At 55.8% G+C, this 23420-nt stretch overlaps 1 protein-coding gene and 1 non-coding gene across 3 annotated transcripts in view; one reads left to right on the forward strand and one right to left on the reverse strand.

The window, feature by feature from the left end:
• Window positions 1-655: 655 nt before the first annotated feature.
• The window catches only part of SLC41A1 (solute carrier family 41 member 1), a 23395-nt gene continuing 630 nt past the window's right edge, over window positions 656-23420 (reverse strand). Inside the window, exons 1-11 of one of the 2 annotated variants that reach the window (XM_040462295.1) lie at window positions 22642-23040; window positions 19935-20934; window positions 11611-11718; window positions 10409-10480; window positions 9624-9768; window positions 9362-9508; window positions 8611-8758; window positions 7645-7724; window positions 6601-6735; window positions 6153-6301; window positions 656-3221 (exon numbers count right to left, since the gene is read on the reverse strand). In XM_040462295.1, coding sequence (XP_040318229.1) covers window positions 3036-3221; window positions 6153-6301; window positions 6601-6735; window positions 7645-7724; window positions 8611-8758; window positions 9362-9508; window positions 9624-9768; window positions 10409-10480; window positions 11611-11718; window positions 19935-20309 — 1545 coding nt within the window. In that variant the 5' untranslated portion in view covers window positions 20310-20934; window positions 22642-23040 and the 3' untranslated portion in view covers window positions 656-3035. Of the gene's footprint in view, window positions 3222-6152; window positions 6302-6600; window positions 6736-7644; window positions 7725-8610; window positions 8759-9361; window positions 9509-9623; window positions 9769-10408; window positions 10481-11610; window positions 11719-19934; window positions 20935-22641; window positions 23041-23420 lie in introns of those variants that run through there. The other variant, XM_040462297.1, reaches the window with a different exon arrangement.
• Window positions 5262-5398, forward strand: LOC121021730 (U4 spliceosomal RNA). The gene has a single exon (XR_005786670.1). It is a non-coding gene; the product is annotated as a U4 spliceosomal RNA (small nuclear RNA).

A 23420-nucleotide genomic window follows, 5' to 3' on the forward strand; every position in this document is an offset into this window, starting at 1 on the left:
CCCCCCCGCCCTTTAAACAATGACTAGTATTTTGGGGGTTTAGTGTGCTAGGCACAGGGCTTCGTGCTTTATATGTATTACCTCGCCGAAATCTCCTAGCAATTGTGGGAAATAGGTGTTAGTACAGATGAGAAAACTGAGGCTCAGATAGGATAAATGATTTGCTAATGTCACACAAGTGCAAGCTGAAGATCGAGGATCTGAACCAAGGCCTGTCTGGCTCCAAACACTTCGAAGGCCATTGTAAATTTCTAAGGGCTTACAGGGCGGAGCATAGTGAAAGCACATAGTAAGTCCTCAACAAATCCTAGCTGCTATTAATTTGACGCAACCAGACCGTCAGCTCTGCAGGGAAGGAATCTTAACCCACAGACGCTTGTGCCCCTTAGCACGATACCCCACCCGAGGCCGACTCAGTGCGTGGAAGGCAAGGACACTGCATGGACTTCTGGAATAAGTCCCAGGGCACTGCTGATCGTTTTGCAATAAATAACTGATGTGTGCGTTTTAGCACACAGCTCTGTATGTAAGAGATGTTTCATTTCTTGTCATACTCTGGCCTCTTGCCACTTCTGGGGGAGGAGGGGGTGGGACTACCGAGGGGAGGCTAAACAGCTGGAGCTGCTTCAGGGTGAGACACACAGGAACCGCCAACCACCTAAATAAACGTCCTCTTTATTTTACCAAATATAATTTATCAGTTACGTTGACATTTGTCAATTCAGTTATAGTAACTATAAATAATCCTCTTAAGACACAGTTCTGTAACTCTTTAAGGATACAAGAGTAAACCAATGTTGCTCCTCTCAGCCAGGCCAAAATGACATGCAGTTTGTGCAATCAGGGGAAAAGAAACGAGTCTTCCGGGAAAGTCCGCTTCATTTTCTTTCCCTTTCATCCCACAGTCCTCCCTCTGCTCACACACTGAGGGCTTGGGGCACGCCTACCTTCCTGCTTTTTCAGCAAAGGAGGATGCTCCGGAGTCTCCAGGGCGGCCTGGCTGAACTCCAGGGACGAGGAAGGGGTGAGTGACTGGGGGCAGGGGTGACCGGGGAACACAGGGGCACAGCCTCGGGGGCAGAGGACTTGGTTTTGGTGCCTGTACAAGAAGAGTCTGTGTGCAAATGTGTCTGGAGGTGGAGGGCAGGATAAGAGGGCCTGAGGGGAGAGCAGAAACAAGGCTGGTGTTAATGAACTCTGCCAGACCTGGCCCCAGCTAGATAACCCCCCCACGGTTCCTTCCAGTTCTAAGACTCCAGAAAGTGGCCTGGGCGGAAATGGAGGGACAGAAAAGATAGTCTCTGGAGGTACAGGCTGAGTTCCTGGGATGAGACCTGGTGTTGGGAAGACACAGGGTCAGTGCCTAGCCTGCTGCTGGAGGCGGGCCCTTCCGGCTAGTGAGAGGAGGGTTTATGGGGGCGGGGGAGAGAGAGGCTAGAAGAAACCTGCATCCAAACGCTCGGCTATGCACACACGTGAGTGTGGACAGATTTCCGATCTGGTCAGAGTAATGGGCGGGGGCGGATGGGGAGGCTCCCGTGTTCCCCAGGTCTTGCACTAGGCAGAGCAGAGGAGCAGCAGCTGGTGACGTCCAGCCTACCAGGTCGGAATCCTCTTTTGGGTGGCTGGCAGGGGGAAGAAAAAGTGAGGAAGGCTGGTTTAGGGAAGTGACCTGCTGGCTGAGCAGTGGGGCTGGGGGCTCTAGCTGGGGGTCAGCACTGCGCGGAGGCGGGACCTAGAGGCAGCGCCTGGCCTGATGACACAGATGGAAACACTTCCAGCAAGGAAGCTTTCTCTGTCACCCTGGAAGGGGCACACGGCCTTTGTGTCCGGGGAAGCAGGGGAGCTTAGAGCCGTTTCCCTGACCGCCGGCACGGTTCCTAACACGTGGTCGGCCCTCCATCAGTGTAGCTCAGTGAATGCTTCAGACCAGGCCTGCACATGAGCTCCTCTTGGGGAGGCTGTGTATTTGTTGAATGAGTGAATGAATGAATGGATGGATGGATGGATGGATGATGAATGAGGGCAGAAGCCAAGAGAGAAGACCCTCCACAGCAGGACGGCATGAGTGATTTCAGGAAGGGGCAGAGTTGAAGGTGACGATGTGAAATGCCCTCGGGAGAAACAGCGACGGTGAGCCACCCTCCACATACTCATTCCCTGTCCCTAATCTTGGAACCCAACCTGGAAAGCTCTGGAAAAGGTGGTGTTGAGAGACAATTAGACACAAAGATTAAACAGAGATAAACAATCGGTCCTCTGGGCCCAGGGAGGATGTAGATCTTGGTAAACCTGTTGGTGGACACGGGTCAACAGGAAGACCAGGCCCCTACTCATTTCTTCCCGGATGTGACAATCAATTGGAAAAAGATCAAAGGGAGGGGTTGGTGGTGTTTATCAGACAGCTGGGTAAGGGGCGTGTGTACAATCTGAATAGTCAGTCTGCCTCACTCTTTTGGGGACCTAGAGAGAACAGGGCTAGGATTACACGGGGCCAGGAGCAGCTATCTCCTTCCTAGTGCTTTGAAGTTGGTCCGTTTATAGAAGAAAATATGTGTGTGTTTTGGAGGAACGGGGGTGGGGGTGGGGGGAATGATATTTATCTCTCTGTTCAATCAAAAAGAAAAAAAAAGAAGGAAAAGAAACCCAAAAAACCAGAACCCACTTACAAAGGGTTTCTCATTAGGGCCATGACCGAGTTTGCTAAAGCTAAACCAGATGCCCCCAGATCCCAGACAGAAACCCCTGCCCCAGTCCACATCGCCTGGAGGCACCCACCAGGAAATTGCACTTGGTGATTGTCTCAAAAATCTACTTGTACTGCTCATCTCAGTCCATCTGTCCTGTCTGAATTCTTGCTATACAAACTTGGCTCAATGTATAAAAATTCCCATTGAAAATAATGAGAATTCAGTATCAAAGTGAAGTCCCTAGAAAGAGGTGGGAGTGTGGAGTAGGGCTGGGGGAAGGGGAACAAAAGAAAAAACTCAAACAGAAAGTGCAGGAGGGGTGGGGGAAAAGGTTGAGTGACCAGGCTAGTCCCCAACATCTGTGTCTCGGTCCCCAATGAGCCAGAGGACATGGAAGCTGAGTGCTAGGAGCCCAGTGCCGAGCAGGTCCCCCAGAGCTGTCAAGTACGGGATGGAGAAGTTGTCTGGGTCCAGGCCCCGGCCCCACATCCAGTGCACCATCCAGTCCGCGATGTACAGGAGAATCAGCACCTGGGGAGACAGAAGGGCCCGGCCTATAGCCATCCCCTCTCTCCAGGGGGAGCCAGAGGCCACGCGATGGAACGCACCCATTGCCTCACAAGGCTCGGCTATCCACAGTGGGACAGCTCATCTTTCCACCCCTGCATTGTTTCCAGTCCCAAACAAGAGACTTCGTAATCTAAATCCTACTTATTGCAGAAATTCAGCGCTCTTGCCTCTAATTCTGGGTCATCCTATTCTCGGGTCCCTCCAGCACCTGCCCTGTCAGCCTCTCTGGGAGCCTGGCAAGGGGCTGGGGACTGGAGCTGGCCTTCCACACAGGGGCTTCTCCGCGGAGCAGAGCAGAGCAGAATAAGGACAGCATTTGAGGCTGCTGCCAGCACACTTGTACCGTTGTCTAAATAACAGTCGATTATCCCAAGCTAGCTTCCTCCTGCCCCTTTCGGTTCTGCTGCCGTGGGCTCCTGGAAAGCAGGTCTAGCTTAACATTAGCCCTAGCAAAACAGAATTACGAGTCTGTCAGCTGGATGTAAACCAGAGCGCGTATCAATTCAAAACACATTTTGGATCATCTGCTGCTTTGATTTATCTGTGCCCTTACTTCCCTCCCACTTCTACAGATCAAGAATGATCTAGATTAGAACTTTGCTAGGGGGCCCCAGGACCAGTAGTGTCAACAGCTGGGAGCTGGTTACAGAGGCAGAATCTCAGGTCCCCCTCTTGATCTTCTAAATCGGAATCTGCATTTTAGCAAGATTCACGTACACTTTTAAGTTGGCAAAGCGCTTGATGTAGAACACTAGAGGGGAGTGACGCAGGACCATGTCTTCTATATCCTCAGCACCATTTGGGCTCCCTAAATGCCCGCATCTGCGTGCGAATGAAGAGGTTTCTACCCGTAAATCTCCAACACAGTCATTTGGGAGGTTTTGCTTTTAACCATATTTTGCAAAAACTGGTATGTAAATTCTGCCCTGAGGGGCTCAGTTGCAGGAACCGGAGGCCCTTGGGGGATCCTGAAGCCAGAACCGATACCTAATTTTAGGCAAACTTGGTTGTTCTCTCGAAGGCAGCCAGAGGTTGCGGTTCCAGCACCCTGCACGTTCCCCCTTGCCTTGCACACAGCAGTCTTGTACGTGGCCTGCCCCTGGCCCTGGGTGAGGGCCGCCCCCCCCCCGCTTCCCGCCCCCTAACTTTGCACCCTTCCCAGCAGCTGCAGAAGAGTCCCAAATAAAGAGTGTGGCCAGGAGGACTTCAGGACAAGCTTCAGGAAGGGCACGGCAGCAGCTGACCCCTCATTCCAGCCTCCTGAGCCAGCTCTAGGACACATGGCTGAGAGGAGGGGGCAGAGTACGCAGGAAGAACCTTTACAGCGGACTAAGTGCCCAGCTCTGGCCCTCCACAGGCCTAGAGAAGAGAGCAGAGGTGAGGGTGCCTCCAGCCGGCCCCAAATGGGGAACAGAGCCAAGGTGTATCCTTCCTGATGGAGGCCGAGGGCTAACCTCCAGCCACAGACCCTTGGCGTACCCACCCCCGCTTTCCCAGCAAGGGCACTTAACCCAACTTGCAGGGGAACGTGCTGCGTAGGTAACTGCCGCGGGGCAAGAACGGATGGTTGATTCCCAGCCCAGCCCTTGGTAAGATGTCCCAACACGCAGCCTTTTCAAGGTGTGGGGTGAGGGGCTGGAGGGATAAGAGGTTCCCAGTGGCGGACTGGTTAAATGAAATCATGTCCATCTATCTATACGATAGAAGACCGCAGCCATCAAAGAATCAGGGTGCTCTTCTCTTTATGTGTTGACGTGGACTGACCTCTAGGATAAACTGTCAGGTGAAAAAACAGGGTGTGGACAGTGTGGAGAGTGTGCTACATGTGTGTACAAAAAAAGGGGGGGGGGAGGAAAAGAAGAAAAATTATGTTTGTATAAATACAGAAAAGGTTGAAGGATCTACAAGAAACAGATGACACGGGTGGCCAGAAGGAAGGGACTGGGTGGCAGGGAGAGGGCAGAAAGGAAGAGCTCTCATTACGAACCTTTAAAATGTTTAAGCTTGGCACGGTGGCAGTATCGTAGCCAATGAGGTTTATCCGAGGCGCGATTAGTGCTAATTAAAATGTTTTGAACTATGGGGCTGTTATTACCGGTCGACAGTCAGGTCTATAGAAATTGAAACTATAATACTAGGGTGAGCGTGGCTCCAAAGCGATAGCGTAAGGTGGGGCCTGTGACGGAGGAACGGTTCTGTGGCGACGATACACAAATCTACGGCACGGAGACAGAACGGCATGGAATTAAACACACGCGTGCACGTGAGTGTATATAAAACTGACGCAGTCCGTGGACCGTTCCGACCCTCACTGCCTGGCCTTGTTACTGTGCTGAGTTCCGTGAGATGTTACCGCTGCGGGAAACTGGGTGAACAGTACACGGGATCTCTTGGTACGTGTTTTTGGCAACTTCCCGTGAATATATAATTATTTCAAAATAAGAGGTTGCAAAAAAATGGAATGTTACTAGCAGGGAGAGAGTGTATTGTGTTCCAGGATGGCAAGGCTGGACAGGATCCTAGTGTGGTGGTGCTGACATTTTTTTTTCAAGCCGTGAGACCCTCCGTTCGAATGACATCTCCTGAGGAAGCCCAGCACGCAAAACAGCCGAGTGGAGCTCCGTGGCCAGGCCGGTGGGGGTGGCGCCCAGGCCCACCTGCTCGGCACCCTACAACCACCACCTCGGGTCCATTCCTCTCAATTTACAAGTGGATCACTGAGGCTCAGAGACGTAAAGCAACTGGGCCAAAGTCACACAGCATGTTCGTGACTCTGCTGAAACTGCAGCCTGTTCTCTGAGCCCCTGAGTCCAGTGTTTCCTGGCCACCCAGTCCCAGAAGAAGTGGTGGCAGAGGGTGTGGCAGGCCCTCCCACGCCCCTGCCGTCCGTACCTGGAGCAGGGCAGCTGTCATGTAGAAGATGATGAAGATGAGCGTAAGAGTGGTGTGCCCGCCCTGCATACAGCTGATGGTGTAGAGGAACACCAGGTGTCCTGGAACCACAAGGAGGAAGAGGACCCGGGCCGAGCGAGAATTCACATCTGGGACCAGGGGAGAGAGGGGGTGAGGAGGTGAGGAGGAGGAGCCCTGGCCCCGGAAGGCCTTTCAGTCAGGGGACACCACACTACGCTCCAGGACAGCGGGGCTGTCTCTGCTCTCCACGCCGTGGTCCCCAGCCCCCGTGGCGTCCCAGGAAAGGACCGTCTTCCTGCCTGGGATCTGCTCTCCAGAGAGAAGGAGAGCTGCGTATCTAGGCCCCAGCTGGTTCTCAAGGGAAGCTCACTGAGTGCCGCCCCCTCCAGAGCCGGAAGGGACTGGGAGGCTGGGACTCTGCCATTACCAGGACTGAAGAAGGTGGTGCAAGGACTGGGGCAGCGGCGGGGGGCTTGCTCCGAGTTCTCCCCTGGCATCCCGTTCATGTGCAGAAAAGTGGAGATGCGGCTGGCCTGCACGGCCACCAGGTTGCCCCCGACACCTGCAGAGAGACAGAAAGGGAGTGAGGAGTGGGGAGGGCAGGACACATTCACCGGTCCCACGGGGAAAAGGGACACAATGAAGAGGAAGACCAAGATGCCCCCATTCCAGGGAGTCTTCCAGGCTCCTTCGGTCCTCCCCGCTATGGAGACGTGGCAGTCCCATGTGCCCCTCGGGTGGCCGAGAGTGCGGGAAGGGGTGCAGGCCGATCTGTAGACTCAGGGAACCTGAGCCCCTGCTGTCCCACCCACACGGCCGAGGCGACAAGGCCTTGCCTTGCCTCAGCCCCTCTCCTCAGCTCTGAGCAGACCCAGGTACCCCCGGCCCCTGTGCTGGTTCCAGGAACTGATTTCAGGTCTCAGGTTTGAGCTCTGGACTCTGGAATCTGGTACCTCTCCTAGGAACCGTGCTGGTTTATTGTTGCCCCTCCCACCGCTGACCTACCCCCTGCTCTTCTCAGCCTTGCTTGGAGCTCCGAGAGGCTGACTTCTACAGACTACATCACCCAGGCTCCCCTGCTGGCTGCTTCTAATCGGGTTAGTTCAACAGGAGGCACCAGTACCCCAGTCAGAGACGAGGGGGTAGGGGGGAAGGAGAGAGGGGTCATGTATGTCTTTCCTTATCCCAATCTGCTTTTAGGTAGAGGCTTACCCCTGCTGGGGGCAGAGGTGTGTTCCCTCTGGGCTCCTATAACACTGTTTCTTCCCCTTGACCCTTGAGGACTAGGGCTTCCTGTGGTTGCTAATCTGTGTGTCCTTCCCGGGCTCCCTGCTCTGTGAGCAGCCCCTTCATTAAAGTCTTGAACTCTCTGAGCGGGATACTCTTGCCCGCCGGAATCCCGACGCAGAGCCCCCCACACCCTCCTCTCCTGCCCCCCTCCGTTCCCCCGGCGCTGATGCCAAGACCTCACCATTAATCACAGGCGTGAAGACGGCCATCCCTGCAAAGTTGGGGTCCGAGACAGTCTTGTCCAAGATGAGACCTCCCACACTACACAGACGAAGACAAAGTGACACAAAGGTCACCGAAGGGTTGTGCTTCGGTTGCGGGGATGACAGGCACAGGCCCATCTGGCCTCGGGGAGGAAGAGGAGGTGCTCCCAGGCTCCCCGGTCTCCCAGGCCTTGCCCCCTTTGCCAGAACCAGGTGCTGCTTATGATATTCAGAGCTGGCAGAGCGGCCCCAGAGCTAACTGGTGGCACCGGGTCAGGCAGCCGCCTCCTGTACCCGCCCCGCAGGTTGGCTGCAGGAGCCAAGGGCGACCTGCCCGGGAGGGCTGCCTGGTTGTGCCTGCTCGGTGTTCGTTTCCCCTTGTGGAAACAGCGCGGGGCTCTTCCTCGGGAATCGCCTCTCTCAAACTCAGTCACTGTGGTTCGGGTGACACTGCTCCAACGACGGCCAGGCCCCGGGCCCGGCCAATCACGGCATCGCTTTCCCGCAGCCAGAGTGATGGGCTCAGGCAGAGCCGTGTGACTGGCTGAGAGCCGGTGAAATTCTGTCGTGGGACTTTGTGGAACTGTGGAGAGGCTTCCTCCCACGGGAGTTAGTAAGAGTAAGGAAAGTATGAACCTGGAGTTACAGGCCATCACAGGGAGAAGCGGAACCGAGAGGCGGACGGTAGCGGAGCCCCGATGCTATCGCTGATGCGCCTGAGCCCAGCCGGGCCTTTTTAGTTCCCTGAGCCAGTGCGTTCTGCTTCTCAGTGCAACCCATTTCAGATGGCTTCTGTCACATGCAACAGAAGGCCATGGAGCCGATACACTCTTGAAGGCATCTCTAGGGTCGGCACCAGACCGCTCCCCTTTTCCCAGGGCTCCCCAGGGACTCTCTGGCACGGTGGGAGGAGGGTGAGGGTGCGTACGAGGGCCCGAGCCTACCTGCTGATGGCCATGGCAATGATGACGGGCTCCCAGCCTGAGTACAACACCTCCCTTGTGGCTGGGCTCCGTCGGGCGAGCACCACCCAGACAGGCAGCAGGGCCACGAAGAAGGCACACACCAGGGGGTAGATGTATTGCCAGTCATCTGAGAGAGGCAGAGATCAGAGGGAGGTGAGCACCGCAGCTCCCTGCTCAGGCCTCCCCCGGCTCGGCCTGCCAGTGTGCCGGCAGATCCACGGGAACGTCACCCTAGGTGCCTGTAAACACATGACCTCATCGATCCTCCCTGGAAGGCCAGGACAGAGGAGGGGCCAGCCTTTTCCATTCTGTCGATGAGGAACACCAAGCTGAGAGCTCCCCAGGCACGGGGCTCATTAGGGGCAGAGACCAGATTCCAGCTTCCTTTGCTTTGATCCCCAGAAATCACTAATTCCCCTCCCCTTCTTCACTCTGCAAGCAGATTCCAGACTTCAGTTCCTTTCCCTCACCCCTTCCACCTTTACGCCTCCAAGGCAAGTAGGAATCCACCGGATCAGGCAAGAATAGATTTCTCAGACCCGTTTCCCCGTGCCCCGGCTGCCTGCATGCATTGGAGAGTACTTAGTCTCCGTGCTCGCGAGTTATTACAAAACTGTGTTCCAACCAGATAGTTAAGAACTTAGAGGAAATCCTTACACGCCGGTAAACCCACTGCCATCTCTCCCAATCCCCCCTACCCTGGTCACACCCTCAGTGGCCTCAGCCTCACCCCGCTCCAGGTAGAGTCCCCAGCTGATGCCTGAGAGCAGTGCCAAGGTGATGAGGTCACCCAGGCTGGCGGCAATGGGCGTGGCCACATTGTCTGGGTTGATTCCAATCTTTCGGGAGCCAATGATGACTCCAATCATGATCATACCTGGGGAGGAAGGGGATGGGCCGGGCGGGGCGAGAAGAGATAAAGGGGTATCAACAAACAAAAGGAGAGATTGGAGGTGCCAGGCTGACACCCTGCCCTTCTCTTCCTTCCTTACCCAGTACCAGGGAGGCGATGAAGGCCGTGGCCACGCTGCTGGCACACAGTAGGAAGGCGTGCGGGATGCTGAAGTGGCCGTCAGGGATCCAGCCAAAGACAACGGCTGCGATGGATGCCAGGAAGCCCACCACCGTGGCCTGCACCTGACGAGGGAGGGGTAACTCAGACAGTGGGGGGAGGGGGTGGGGGCACCAAGAGATTCCTAGCACCGGTCACTGAGCACTTAGCCAGACCTCTTCTTGGCTCTCGGCAGCCCCAGGAGGCAGGCTGGGCTGGACTGTGCAGCAGTCCTCCCAGGCTGGAATGATGTCTTTATTTATTTAGTTTCACACCAGACACTAGTACTGGGCAGTGCACCCTGCAGGCGCCCGGGACGTGTTACTGGCTGGATGACTGTCCCTCTGGGGATTGGGGTGAGGCTCAGCAGAGCCTGAGCCTTCAGTCCACAGACAAGGCCTGGGACTCCAGGGGTAAGACTCCCAGTCTGGAAGCTGTGTAGCCTCACGTGGTCGATGGCACTCCAGCACTCCTGAGTCTGATCTGTGGGGACTCACGCCCAGTGGACCCCTGCGGGTCGAGAACTGACATGGGGCCCGCTGGGACCCTCCCCATCTTGGCCGTTTTCCTGGGAAACTTGGTTACCTCCTAGAGCTGCTTCAGGAGACGCCAGCTCGGCAGGATGCTGGAGTGTCGCTCCCAAGCAGGCTGGGGCTGACCTCAGTCGTTCAGATTCCTGACTAAGGGGGAAGCTTAGCCCACCCTCGCTGGTCTCTGCTTTCTTACCTGGATGAGGGCCATGTTCCCCGTGATCATCCGCCAGAGCTCCTTGGGTGTGTCCATGTGCCCAATGTTGGCCTGGGAGAGGGAGGGCGAGGGGCTGGAGCTCCAGGCTGGAAAAGGCCTGCAGCTCCGTCTGTTAGGAACCTGCCTGGATTAGGAGCCAGTGCATGTGGCCTAAGACTCTGGGACCAGGGCGTAACCCCCAGGGAAAGCGAAGCAGCATCAAGGGGGGCCAGGAGAGGGAAGGAGCTAAAGAGCCTGAGCTGCTGCAGCTGGGGGCGGGGGGCCGGAAGGGGGCTCCCGAGGCAGCCCGCTCTTCTCCTTCTTGCCTCCTCTCAGGACAGCCGCTGAGCAGAGGCAGAGTCCATCCCACCGGCTGCTCATCTGGGCGGCCCATTCCCGTGTGGGTCGGAATGACCCAATCCCTGGCCCTGAGGCCCGCTTGCCATCCTCGGGCAGGAAAGGTCAGCTGCCGGTACAGGACTGGGGCTGCAAGAGGGTCTGGGGAGAAGCGGGGTGGCGTGGGAGTAGGCCAGAAGTAAGGCAAGATGGGGTGGGCTTGACCGGCTGCCACTCTCTCTGCTGCCCTCTCTGCACTTGGAGCAGTGCGGGGCATCCCTGCCAGCTGGCTGCCCAGCCTCCTGAGTTTTATTGCTTCCCACCTCCCACCCTGTGGCCCTGAATCTGGTTCCTTCTCTGAACCATCACGGCTGATCTCTGGGGCTGTGGGGAGGGGGAGTGATAAGCAGCCCCCTCCCCGTCTATTCACTTGATGAAGAGTAAGCGGCAATGGGGGAAAGGGAATGGGATGCGAGGGGGGCTGGGAAGGCCTGGCTCTGCTCCTGCCCAGCTGTGGAGTAGGGCTGGAGATCAGAGGAGGCCCCCATCTGTGCAGGTCGAGGGACCAGCATGACGCTTGCCTGTCAAAGCTGCACAAACAGTCACGAGGCGGGTTGCAAAGCAGGGGGTGGGGCAAGAGTCCAGGGACAGCTGGGACATCCAGAAACCAAGCCTGGGAACCACTCTGGGCGGGGAGCCCCTGCCCAGAAGCAGGACGCCCAGGCTGGGATCTCCCTACCCCTTCCCGCCCCAGCCCCGCACTCCAGGCCTGGGCACTCGAGAAAGGCCTGTAGCGATCTCTCAGTCTGGCTCTGTGCCGCCCGGAGTCCTCTGTGTGTCCCATGCCTCCCAGCCAGGACACTCACTGCAGTGGACAGCCTCGATGCCAGGGTCATTTCCAGGTTCCCCTTAAGCCCCAGCAGCGCAGGCACCAGGATGAAGACCTCTGTCACCTTCTGGAAGACTTCCCAGTGCTACAAGGTGAAAACAGAACCCAGGAATCTCAGTGCCCCAAACGGTTGGCATCAGGTCGAGCAGATAGTCTGGGATCAGGGGCTCGAGGAGGAAATGGAATCAGCAGGGCATGAGCACACCAAGCGCCTTTTCTCCAAGAACCCTGGAACCAAACCAAGAGCATGGTGCTGCAAACAACACGGCCCCCGCTTCCTGGCACCCAGAAATGGGGAGACGTGGAGGGTCGCTTCCAGTCAGGAACTCCGGCCTGGTTCCACTTCCTCTGCCTGCTCTCTGGAGCCGGGGGGAGAGGAGGTGAGGACCCACACAGCTGTCACCCCAGGCTGGTTTACACCCCAGAACTCCTTCCCAGGCCCCCCTCAAATAGCAGTCCCCAACCTCTTCGCCTTCAGCCCAGTTTCTCTGTGGCTGCAGCCTTGGGTGGTGTTGTCTCAGCTGTCGAGAGCCAGGCTCCACAGGGCTGGGGCTGAGATTAGAGTTTGTTTGGTTTCTGTGTCCAAGGGCTTTGGGCCTCAGCCACAGCAAGTCTCCTTAAGAGGCTCTGAATCAAGACCGGGGCCCCCAAATCTCTGCGTGCTGGTTTGCAGGAGGCTTTTTATGCCTCCTCTGTATTCCCGCACCTCACATCCCTTCCCCAGTCCCTCAGCTAGGCAAGGCAGGTGTGGCCCTGGAGGAAGAGCACTGGACTAGGAGTCAGGAGACAGAGGTTCTAGTCTGGGGACTATCAGGCCTGGCTCTCCACCCAGTTTCTTCAGCCAACAGCTGTTAAGTGCCGACGGTGTGCCAGGCTAAGTGCTCTACATATGTTTTCTCATCTCTTCCTATCAACAATCCATTTCGGTGGGGGCTATTTTTGTCCCCATTTTGTGAATGAGGAAAGAGAGGTTCAGGGGGCGCAATACTTGTTCGTGCCAAGAGGGGACAGAGAAAGAGCCAGGATTGGCTATTTGAAAGCTACTTTAATTGCAAGTGAGACTGAAGATGTGCAAAAAAGGCTGGGATTCGTCTCCCTCCCTGGTGCTGGCTGCCGCGTGGGCTCCAGTATTTGTTCCCTTATTTGTTTAGGAATGGTGGTCACCACCTTTGGAGAGGGAGGAGGGGGTGGGCGGCCAGGCGAGCGTATGCAGGCTGATGAGGGAGTTGTGGGCAGGAAGCAGAGCGCTGTGTGTGCGAGGGCACTGGACTGAGAGCCTTGGGTCTCCTACAGAGACCACAGGGGTGGGCCTTATGCTCTCCCCCCTAGCGGCCTCCCACACGGACCAGGACAACCTGTACGGGGGCCTCAGACACATTACAAGGGCCTCAAGCTCCTGACTGTAAACTGTACAATTCAGGGGCCAACTCAGATGGTCTCTAAAGGCAATTCCAGCATTGACACTCCACAGTTAAGAACGAGGACAGCTGTAAATCAAACCCCCAGGGAGATGTATCACCTACACCCATTAGATTGGCTACTATGCAAAATCGCCAGAAAAAAACAAGTGTTGGCTGGCAAGGAAGTGGAGAGACTGGAGCCCTCGTGCGCTGTTGGTTGGGGTGTAAAATACCGTAACCACTGTGGAAAATAGTATGCAGGGTCCCCCCCAAATTAAAAATAGAACCACCCTAGGGGCACCCGAGTGGCTCGGTCGGTTATGCGTCCGACTTCGGCTCAGGTCGTGATCTCACGGTTCATGGGTTCGAGCCCCGTGTCCGGCTCCGTGCTGACAGCTCAGACCCTGCAGCCTGCCTTGGATTCTGTGTCTCTCTCTCTGTCCTTCTCCCACTTGCGCTCTCTCTCTCTCAAAAAAACCCCCCCAAAACAAAAAAAACTTAAAAAAATGTAGAGAATAATAAAACTACCCTATAATCCTGCAATCTCCCTGCTGGGTGTATATCCGAAAGAAGTGAAAGCAGAGTCTTGAAGAGATATTTGCTCACCCATGTTCACAGCACCATTATTCACAATGGCCAAGAGGTACAAGCAGCCCTGGTGCCCACTGATGGACAGACACATGAGGTGGTATATACAGACAGGGGACCAGTGTTCACCCTTAAAAAGAGGACATTCTGGGGCTCCTGGGTGGCTGAGTCGGTTACGCATCCAGCTGTTGATTTTAGCGCATGGCATGATCTCATGGTTCGTGAGTTCGAGCCCCCCATTGGGCTCTGCACTGACAGCACGGAGCCTGCTTGGGATTCTCTCTCTGACCCTCTCTCTGCCCCTCCTCCGCTTGTTCTCTCTCTCTCTCTCTCTCTCTCTCTCTCTCTCTCAGAATAAATGAGCAGACTTTAAAAACTAACTAAATGAATACACTAAAAAAAAAAAAAAAAAAGGAAGGGCATTCTGACACATGCTATATAACATGGATGAACCGTAAGGACATTATACAAAAGTGCAATAAGCCAGAGTCACAAAAAGACAAATACTCTACAATTCCACTTCTATAAGGCACCCAAAGTAGTCAAATTCATAGAAATAAAAAGGAGAATGCTTGGTTGTCAGGGGCTGGAAGGGGATTTAGTGTTTAATGGTTATAGACGTTCAGTTTCTCGAGATGAAAAAGTTCTAGAGATCTGTTTCACAACCATGTGAATATACTTAACACTCCTAAATTATCCATTTAAAAATGGTTGAGATGATGAACTTTGTTGTGTGTTTTTTACCACAATAATAAATAATAACAATAATAATCATAAAAGATGAGCAAGGATTATCAGAGGGGGCTGGGCCAGGGCCAGAGACTTGAGCAGGCTGGATACCTACCGGGAGGGCCTAGAAGGTAAGGATTTCTCTCTTCTTGTCAGAGTTCTTTTCGCGGGTGTGTGCGCATGTCGCTGGGGTGTATGCTCACCCGAGCTCCTGGTCTGGCCCCTCACAGGTGGAGGGCCTAGGACTCTCTTTAGGGGAGCCCCTCCCCAAGACTAAGGATGGGAGAGCAGCCCCCGCCCCCTGCCTGCCCCCTCTCCCCCAGCGCCACTGGCTGAGCTTTGAGGTGCCCCCAGGAGGAGAGAGCCAGCCCCTTGCAGACACTGGAGGACCGTGAACCCTGTCTCACTCCCGGGGTCCCCAGCGAGAAGGCAGCCCCAGCGAGCCCCGGCCACCCCGGAGGAACTTGGGGACCGTTACTCTGGGACACAGCTAGGGTACACCACTGGGGTTCCAGCTCCCCGCGGACCCGGCCTGCTCTGCTTCACCTCATCCTCTCTCCCTAAACTGGACAAACAGCTCCAGGGAGGGGAAGACTTCCCCTCCCCCCGCGAGGGTGGCTGACTGGGGACACCGGAAGCTTCTCTCAGAGCACAGCCTCGTATCCCCTCCTCACTGCAAACCATCCGCCCCTCCCAGCTACCACGCTGCCTGCTCCGTGCAGAGCCTGGCTCTCCTGGTGGGCGCGGGGAACGTGCACGTGCAGGCCGAGTGAAAGACCTGGAAAGAAATATTTAAGTGTCTGCGTATAATGTCGGCTACGCTGTTTGTGAGGCGTATTGTTTGTCTTTGCGATTATTTAAGAAAAAAATGTAGGAAGCCGAGCTAAGCCCCTCTGGCTGCCATGATAAGCACTCCCAAAGCCCTCCACCTCCCAGCACACACGTTAGAAGGACCTAGAAGGTACGGGGGTTTCAGTAGTGGCAAGATGAGAGACGGAGAGGCAAGGGGAACACGCAGTCACTATAACAGCCCCTGTGCAAAAGTTTTCCCAGCCCACACACAATTCGGCCTGGAATCTCGCACTGCCTGACCCTCGGCCCAGCAAAGCCCTGAACTGGCACTTGGGTCAGAGTAGCCAATTCCCACACACATACTTGCTTCACCCACCGAGCCTGCTCAAAGAGGCAGCTCAGGCGGGGGCAGGAGGGAGCCTCTGAGACACACACACATGCACACACACTCTGTGTCTCTGGGAAGAGAGGCGGGTGATGTGGAACCAGCCTGGGAGGCAGGGCGGCCCTCAGGTTGAGCTGCTAGAATGTGGCAGGGGCAGACAGTGAGCGTCTCTCTTCCTTCCGTTGGCCTAATTCAGGCCCATCCTGTTCATCCTGGTGAGGAGTGCCTGCCCCTGAAGTCAATCAAACCTGCCAGCCAAGCCTTCACCCACGCCTTCCTGCTCTGCTGGGGACAGAAAAGGGCACGGTCCAGGAAGCACGGCCCCACTCGGTAGGGGAGGGCATCTACAGATCTCACTGCTTTTCAGAATGTAGCTCCTCTTCCCTTTCTCTGTCCTTGGCTGGGGCTGGGGGCTCACTGGTTCCTGATATCCGGGGGTGAGAAATGAGACTGCTCCCCCCACACTCCAAAATAATCCTGATCCAAAGCGATCACCCTAAATTTCATACCTCAGTGGTCCTGCCGGGACCTCTTCCCCCTCCTTCCAACTTGCCTCTCCCGTCCCTTACCTCCTCTGGCTTCATATACTGACTTCCGTCCTCTTTCGAGCATTCTGCCCTGTGCTCTCTCCCCCTCCAGGAGGGTAGCGGCAGGGCGGAGAGTCACAGCCAGGAACAGGTGGAATGAAGACATTAAGAAGACCAAAATCCTGGGGTGCCTGGGTGGCTCAGTCAGTTAAGCGTCCGACTTTGGCTCACGTCATGATCTCGCGATTCGTGAGTTCAAGCCCCGTGTCGGGCTCTGTGCTGATAGCTCAGAGCCTGGAACCTGTTTCAGACTCTGAGTCTCCCTCTCTCTTTCTGCCCCTCCCCTGCTCATGCTCTGTCTCTCTCTCTCTCTCTCTCAAAGATAAATAAACATTTAAAAAAAAAAAAAAAGAAAACTAAAATCCCTAGAGATAAGCTCTGACCAGGCTGTGGGAGGACCCTGGAAGCTGGGCTGGAGTTGAGGACTAAGTCAGAGTCACCTGCCTGAGGCTTTCCCCCTCTGCAGTCATCCCAGGTGCCCAAGCAGGCGAGCCCCAGGCCAGCCTGGGTATCCGGGGCTGTACAAAGGGCGAGAAAGAGAGTGGTCAACGGAGATGGGACCCGAGCATCCTGCCCGCGAGCGCCAGCGGCCCTGGGAGCAGGCCAGGCTGGCAGGAACGCTTCTTTCCCTCCACTTCCCCAAGCCCACATTCGCCATCCGCCTTCATCTCCGTGGACTCTTCCACATGAGCAGCTGGAGGAGGCGGTGTTTGGGGGAGGAGGTTGTCGCCTTTCCTTGGGATTCTCAGTACGTGAGTAGGGAGCTAAAATAAGGACCTAGGGGTCTCATCTGTCTTAACACAGCTGGGAATTCCAGGAAAGGTTGGTACACACCACCTCCTGCCACCCCATCCCTCAAAAGGCTGACGGAAAAGGGGAGTGAGATGCCCTGCAAAGGCCTAGGAGCAGACTGGGGGGTGGGGCACAGAGCACCTTCGGCAGATCCCTATCCAACCACATTCAACCAACCGCCTCCACTCCCACAATGGGCCCAACCCTGCTTTCCTTCCTAAATGTCACAGGAACTTTCAGCCTCGGTCTGGACGCTGGAGCAGATGGCAGTCCATTTTTCTTTTTTTTGACTTTTGGACAGTATACCAGTCCCTTATCTCACTGCAGAGGCTGGCTGTGCACATTGGAGGGGAGGGCAGATAAGAGGCAACAGAAAGGAGCCTCCTAGGAAGAGACTAAGTCTTCTGCAGTCGTGTGGAAAGATGGGGGGCCCTGGACCCAGGAGCCATCAGCACCGGACTTTGGTTCATTTGCTCTGAGATGCTGGGGACACTCTATAGCCAACCCCTCCAGATGGCCCCAGTCTTTTAGGCACTCCCAAATTCTGTCCCACTGAAGGCCATCTTAGCTTGTGAAGGGGGAATACAAGTGTGAATCCCTAGAAATCGTCCTGCTTTTCCTGAATCTGAGATTGTCAGTCACCCCTCTCCCCCTGCCCCCTGCCCTTTGCTCTCCTGGATGTGGAATAAGAAACTCCCTGTGGTCCCATGTCCTGGTCTTTCTGCACCCTCCTCCTGCCCTGATATCACTGTAGCCATCTGCAAGGCCTGCTCCAACCCAGCTGTGACAGGAAGGCTGGGGGAGGGGGACAAGGACAAACCAGCCATTGTCATCTATACCAAATGGATCCTAGCTCTGGGGTGAGGGCCTAAGTGCCACACTGAGGGCAATTGCTGGCCCTCTGTGGGTACGCTGGGCAGGCTCCAAAAGTCCCTACTGCTGTCTCAGGCTCATGGGTGTGGGGTAGGGGTGGGGCAAGATGTGAGAAGCCTTTTCCATCTCTAGAGTTCTGAGTATGTGGGAATGGGGTGGGGGTGGGGGACCGCTAAGAACCTTTGTTCTTGTTCACTTTATAACTCCAGTTGTTCAGGATTCTGATCCACTCTGTCCTTTGAGGGAAGACGTGGAGAGCAGATTCCTCCCTGAGTCTTTAACCAACTGGCAAATCACGGGCATGGTGAAGGCTGCAGGGCTTAACGGCCCAGGAGGCTCTGAGTCAGGATGACCAGGGACAAGTTCCCTAATTCCTCTCAGCCATAGGTTCCCTATCTACAAAATGGAGAGGATCATGGTGCCTACCTCACGGGCCTACAGAAGGCCATTACCATTACTGTCATTATTATGCAGAAAATAAAACAGCTGGACCCTGGCTGTATACCCCTTTGTAAGCACCAAACCAGAACTCAAAAACTCTTAAGAATGAGAACCAAGGCCACAGGAAAGGGACGGAAGAGGTGCGGACATTGCTACCCCAGGCTCATTTCTCCTCCGGCTCCTGCCCCCACTCCCTGCCCCAGGAGAAGCAGCCACTGGGGGAGGAATCCGAAGCCTGCCTTCCCAGCTCCAGACTGGCTTCCCAACCTCCATGAGGAACAACCCTGAGGACGACAAGTCAGGGCAGAGGGAAGGTCCTGTCCAGATGACAGGACAGGCCGAGGCGCTCCGGCATGACATTAACACCATCCTCATCAGCAACAGGAAGTGCAGGGTTCTTCTCGTAAGGGCTCAAGTCAAAGTGGTCCAGGGGGACGCTGTCGACAGAGCCACTTAGAAACCACCACCCTCAGTTCCCTGGGACACTGGCAAAGTGACACCCGTCCACCAGCAGGACTCTGCATCACCACATGCATTGTGTGTAGGGCTGGCCTGGCCCAGGGAGGGGATGTTGAGCTCCACGTCCTCATGGACATGGGGGATTTCACGGTTAGGGACAAACTGGTGGTGGTGGTGGTGGGGTGGGGGGAACGTGTGGATCCCAAGGGCAAAGGCCAGATTTTTCCCTGGTCTTTGTATTTCTCTAAGTACCTAGGACAGAGCTCAGCACTCAGCAGGAATTTGATACCTGCTAATGATTAACTTTGATAAACCCAGCACCTTGAGGCAGGGGAACTCTGTGTGCCTTACTACACTTCAAAAACTTTTACCTGGAAACAAGACTTGAATTCTCTCTTGGACCTGAAGGTTCTGGGTGAGTCCTAACCTGCTACACAGCATACCCCTGGCTCTCAGCTTCCAGGGCCTGCCAGTTGTTATTCTCACCTCTACCCAGTAGCCTCACAAGAAGCCTTTTTTGCTCAGGGCAGATTCATGAATGGCAGGTAAGAAGCAAAGAGGAGAGATGGTTCTGCCCAGGCCTGGTTACCTTTTGTCCCCATTTACATCACAGAATTGGCACTTCTAGGTCTTACCCCCCAGCCCCCTCACCTTCCCCCCCAAATCATGCATCAGATCGCATGTGCTTACCCCTGTTCTCCAAGGAGATCGTACCAAGGTTACAGGCAGATAAGCAACACAAAATGCCTTTAAGAACCTTCCCACTTAATTTGAGACCCTCTTGGCAGCTGAACAAATTCCTGCCCAGCAGGGGGAAGGAGGGGAGACTTGAAACTGAGCTTTCTACTGTGGGTATCCTTGAAACCCCAAGTGAAGGAAAAAGACAGCACAAAGAGGAGTCCCATCTAAGTGTCTCCCACTGAGCTGGGCTCAGGAGGAATGCCCAGGAGGCACGGTAGGCAACAACCTTGTTCCATCTCCCCTCGTCCAAGCCTGAGCTCTGGAACAAATTCTGCTTCTGTTAAGCAATGCTGCCCTGAACACCTCCTCAGGGCTACTGGGCTTCCTCGAGGCTTCTGTAGAAAGTAAACTAGACCAAGAAGAAACCGAGGACGTGATCCAAAGGGAAACAGTATTCTAGGAAGCAGCAGCCGCTTCTGACAGGGAGGTGGAGAGAAAACGCCAAGAGTCAGTTTCCCAGGAGGAAAAGGTGGCCCTGGGTTCATGGTCAAGAGCTGCCCTACCCAGGTCCTACCTGCACGATGTCCAGCACCATGCCAGCAGCCACAGTCCCAAAGCCTGCCAGGAGGAAGGGAAACAGCACTTGCAGCCCGATGGAAAAGGAGGTCTCCTTGAGAGGGGAGGGTGGTGCGGGGCCACGGTCTGTGCTGACGTCGTCGCTTTCATTGCTCTGGCTCCCGTTCTCCAGAAGGGCGTCCTCCTCCCGAACCCCCTTGGCGTTGGCCCGGGACTCAATCACCACCACCTCCACCCCGGCCCCATCAGGCCCCAGGAACTCTGAGGTCCCAGCCGAGGGCTCTCGCCCGGGGCCATCAGAAGAGCAAGGTGAGGGAGTAGGGCCAGTCCCGTTCAGCTGGTGGGCGTCCTTCGGCTCTGGCTTAGAGGACATGACGGGAAGGGAGGAGGGGAAGGGAGAACTTCTCTCTCTCTTTTTGTTTGCTTTCTCTCTCCCTTTCTAAGTTGGGAAAGAACTTAGTCTTGGGGTGAACCCAGGCTTGGGTGCCGCGGGACCTCTTCCCGCGGCTCTCTGCTCCTACCGGGCGCTGCAAAAACTGCTCCACCGACAGGCAGCCCCATCAAGCACTGAAGCGGCGAGCTGGAAGGAAACAAGAAACTCCTCACCAGGCTCCGCGGCCAGCCGCTAGGGGTGCAGGTGCCTGACTCCGGCCGGCCAGCGCTGTGCTCGGGGGCAACTTATCTGGCCTCTTATATTCTTTGGTTCTGAGCGGCAGGTTCCTCAGGGCAGGGGGCATCCAGAGTAGAAGAGCCCAGCCAAGTCTGGGGCGGCCTCTTAGGTGGCCCTTCTTTCGTGAAAAGTAGCTTGAGTTCAAATCCTTGAGAAGGCAGCCGCGGCTGCGGCTCCCTCAGCTTCCCACAGCTCCTAGGGCTCTGTGGTCCCAGGGCAGTGTCTGCCGCCCTTCCCCTCTCCTCCAGAGATTTCCTTCCTTCCTGGGAAGACCTTGTCCCGCGTTGAATCCCTGGTCCTTAAAGTCGCGAGAATCTGTGCGGAACACCTGATGTGGGAAGGAAGAAGACGAGAAAAAGAGAATGTTACGATATGGCAAAGGAGTGCTCCTACTGGGACAGTTTTCCCACAAAGGCAGGCACTGAGTTTTCACTAAAACTACCCGTTCCCGCACTGTGGCATCTGGAGGGCCAGCAGGCACTGACCCTGCCATTGTCCCAACTGGCAGCCCACCGTCCCCCAGGGGTCACCGCAGTGGTCAACAGCAGAGAGATGTGGCCAGCCTGGGAGTGGGAAGATGTGGTTCAGGAGACCTTGGCATCGTCTTCTTGGCAACGAGGGGTGGACAGGGATGTCCTGGGGGAGATCCCTTCTTGAATGCTTATTAAGAACCTGGGATTATTTAAGTGTAGTCTCCCAGTGGGGTCAGTCACAAATTTAGTCACAAGCTCCCGGCCACACAGCAGAGGCACTGTACTGCAAAAGTGATTGTTTACAGTCACGAGACAGCTGTGCAAGGCAAATAAACAGGGAGAATCTGGTCACTAAATGAAAGTCTCCAGACCCCCAAACAGCCATAGCCCCTGAGGGAGAAAAAAACAACAACAACAACACAAAAACCAAACCTAGGAGGACTCCCTGGGCAATGGGGCAAGGCTGCCAGACCAAGGCCAAGAGCCAGAGGCCTACCCACTCCTGCCCTTGAGAGTCAGCAGTGTTACAAAAAGCTCAGACGCTGACTGGGATCCAGGCTTCTGTCTCTACTTCTCTCCTCCTGTTCTTGGCCTTGTGGGTTTGTCAGATAGGGCAAGAGAGTTATCTTAGTTTGAAGGGGGAGAGCGCAAAACTATTGGTTATTATGCACACATTTCAGTTCCCTAGGTTCGTCCTGTTCCCCAGGGAGACTAAGAGTTGGATATAGTGGAATTCTTAAAAAACAAAAAGACAAAAGCAGCAAAACTAAAAAGGAAAAAAAAAAAAAAAAGTAAAACAAAGCAAAGCAAAATATAAGCAGCAGCATAAGCCAAAATGCACTTGTTCCCAAATGCATGTGTCTAGGTGTAACGGTCCCACTTTTCCTGTTTACGACCCCCACAGGCCCTGATCCCACCCTAGCCCATTTCACCAAAATAGTTCTTACAGGCAAAAAATAAATTTAAAGAGAATTTCCCTAGGTAGGATGAACAAGTACTTAAGTATTCCAAACACAATTAGTCAACTCCAGTTTGGGAAAGGGTGATTCAAACTCCGGTAACTGACCCATGGGAATTGTTTTCTCTTTCTATGGACTCAAGTCACACATCCAGATTCCCTTTTCCGACCTCTTTAAACACAGTCCTGTGGTTCTTGACCCTCACTAGATATCCAGAAGGAGACCTCCGAGCAGGAGAGTCCACTGCTCCTATCCCAGCAGCGCCTGCTAGAACCTGACCCTCCCTCCTCCTCCTGTCTTCCTGGCAGGCCACCTAAACTCAAAGGGGGCTCTCAGGAAGAGAAGCCAGTCCCTCACCACACTCCTTCCAGTAAAGAGACTTCAGACGGGCCTAAGGCCCTGGGATGAAAGAAGCAAAAGTAAACCAGGATGCCCTGAGCAGGGGACAAAAAAAAGACCCGTTTTAGTATCTCCAAACCCAGGGCGGGGGAGAAGTAACTGGGTGGCCTACCCCGCCTCTCCCGCATTCAGACTCAGCAAATGCGCTGCTCGCCAGGGCTCCCGCCCTCCGCCACCCACCGCCCCAGACCCAACAGGACTGACCTGCCTCTCGCTTGGGAGGAAGGGGGGTGCCTGGCGAGTGGCAGCAGGGACCCGTGGTCTCGGGGGGTGCAGGGTTCCCCCTCTTCTCATCACTCCTTCTCGGCAGTCCTCCTCGGCCCCAGGCGTGCGCGCCCCCCACCCCCCCGCACCCCCGGCCAAGGCGAGCGTCCAGCCGCGACACCCGGCTCGCTACATTTCGCCTCTGCCTTACAGCGAGGCCGCCGCTCCGCTTCCCCGAGGGGTAGGTGGCCGGGGAGGGCAGGATATACCGCCTCGGGCCCGGGCGGGGGGGACCCGGACGGGGGACCGTGGGGCTGAACTCACTCGCCCCCAATCGCTTCTTGCCCGCGGACTTGGGCCCGACTGGTTGGCTGCTAGTGGCAAACGTGATCTGGGGCAGACTGGGTGGCACCCCCCCTCCATCAAAAATAGGTTCAGGATGGACAACTGCGGCAGCCAATCGGAGGCAGGGGAGGGGGCGGGCTCAGCCTCGGCCCGGCCCCTTTCCTTCGCTTTGTGCCGGGGAGGCGGGGCGCCGGGGAAACGCAGTGCGAGGAGTGACGGCAGCTGCGGGCCGGCGGCGTGTGCCGGGAGCTCGCGGGTCCCCTCGCCCGGCGGCCGGCGACCCGAGGTTTCCGTTGCCCGGCGCTCGCCGCTCGGGGCCGCCTCCCCCGAGCCGGCCCCGCCCTGCCGCGAGCCCCCTTCCCGCCCCCCCCCGCCGCCGCCGAACCTTTTTTGATGGAGGGGGGGTGCCACCCAGTCTGCCCCAGATCACGTTT

Source organism: Herpailurus yagouaroundi, unplaced genomic scaffold, assembly GCF_014898765.1.
Source record: "Herpailurus yagouaroundi ecotype Mexico unplaced genomic scaffold, PumYag 308, whole genome shotgun sequence".
NCBI lineage: Eukaryota > Metazoa > Chordata > Mammalia > Carnivora > Felidae > Herpailurus > Herpailurus yagouaroundi.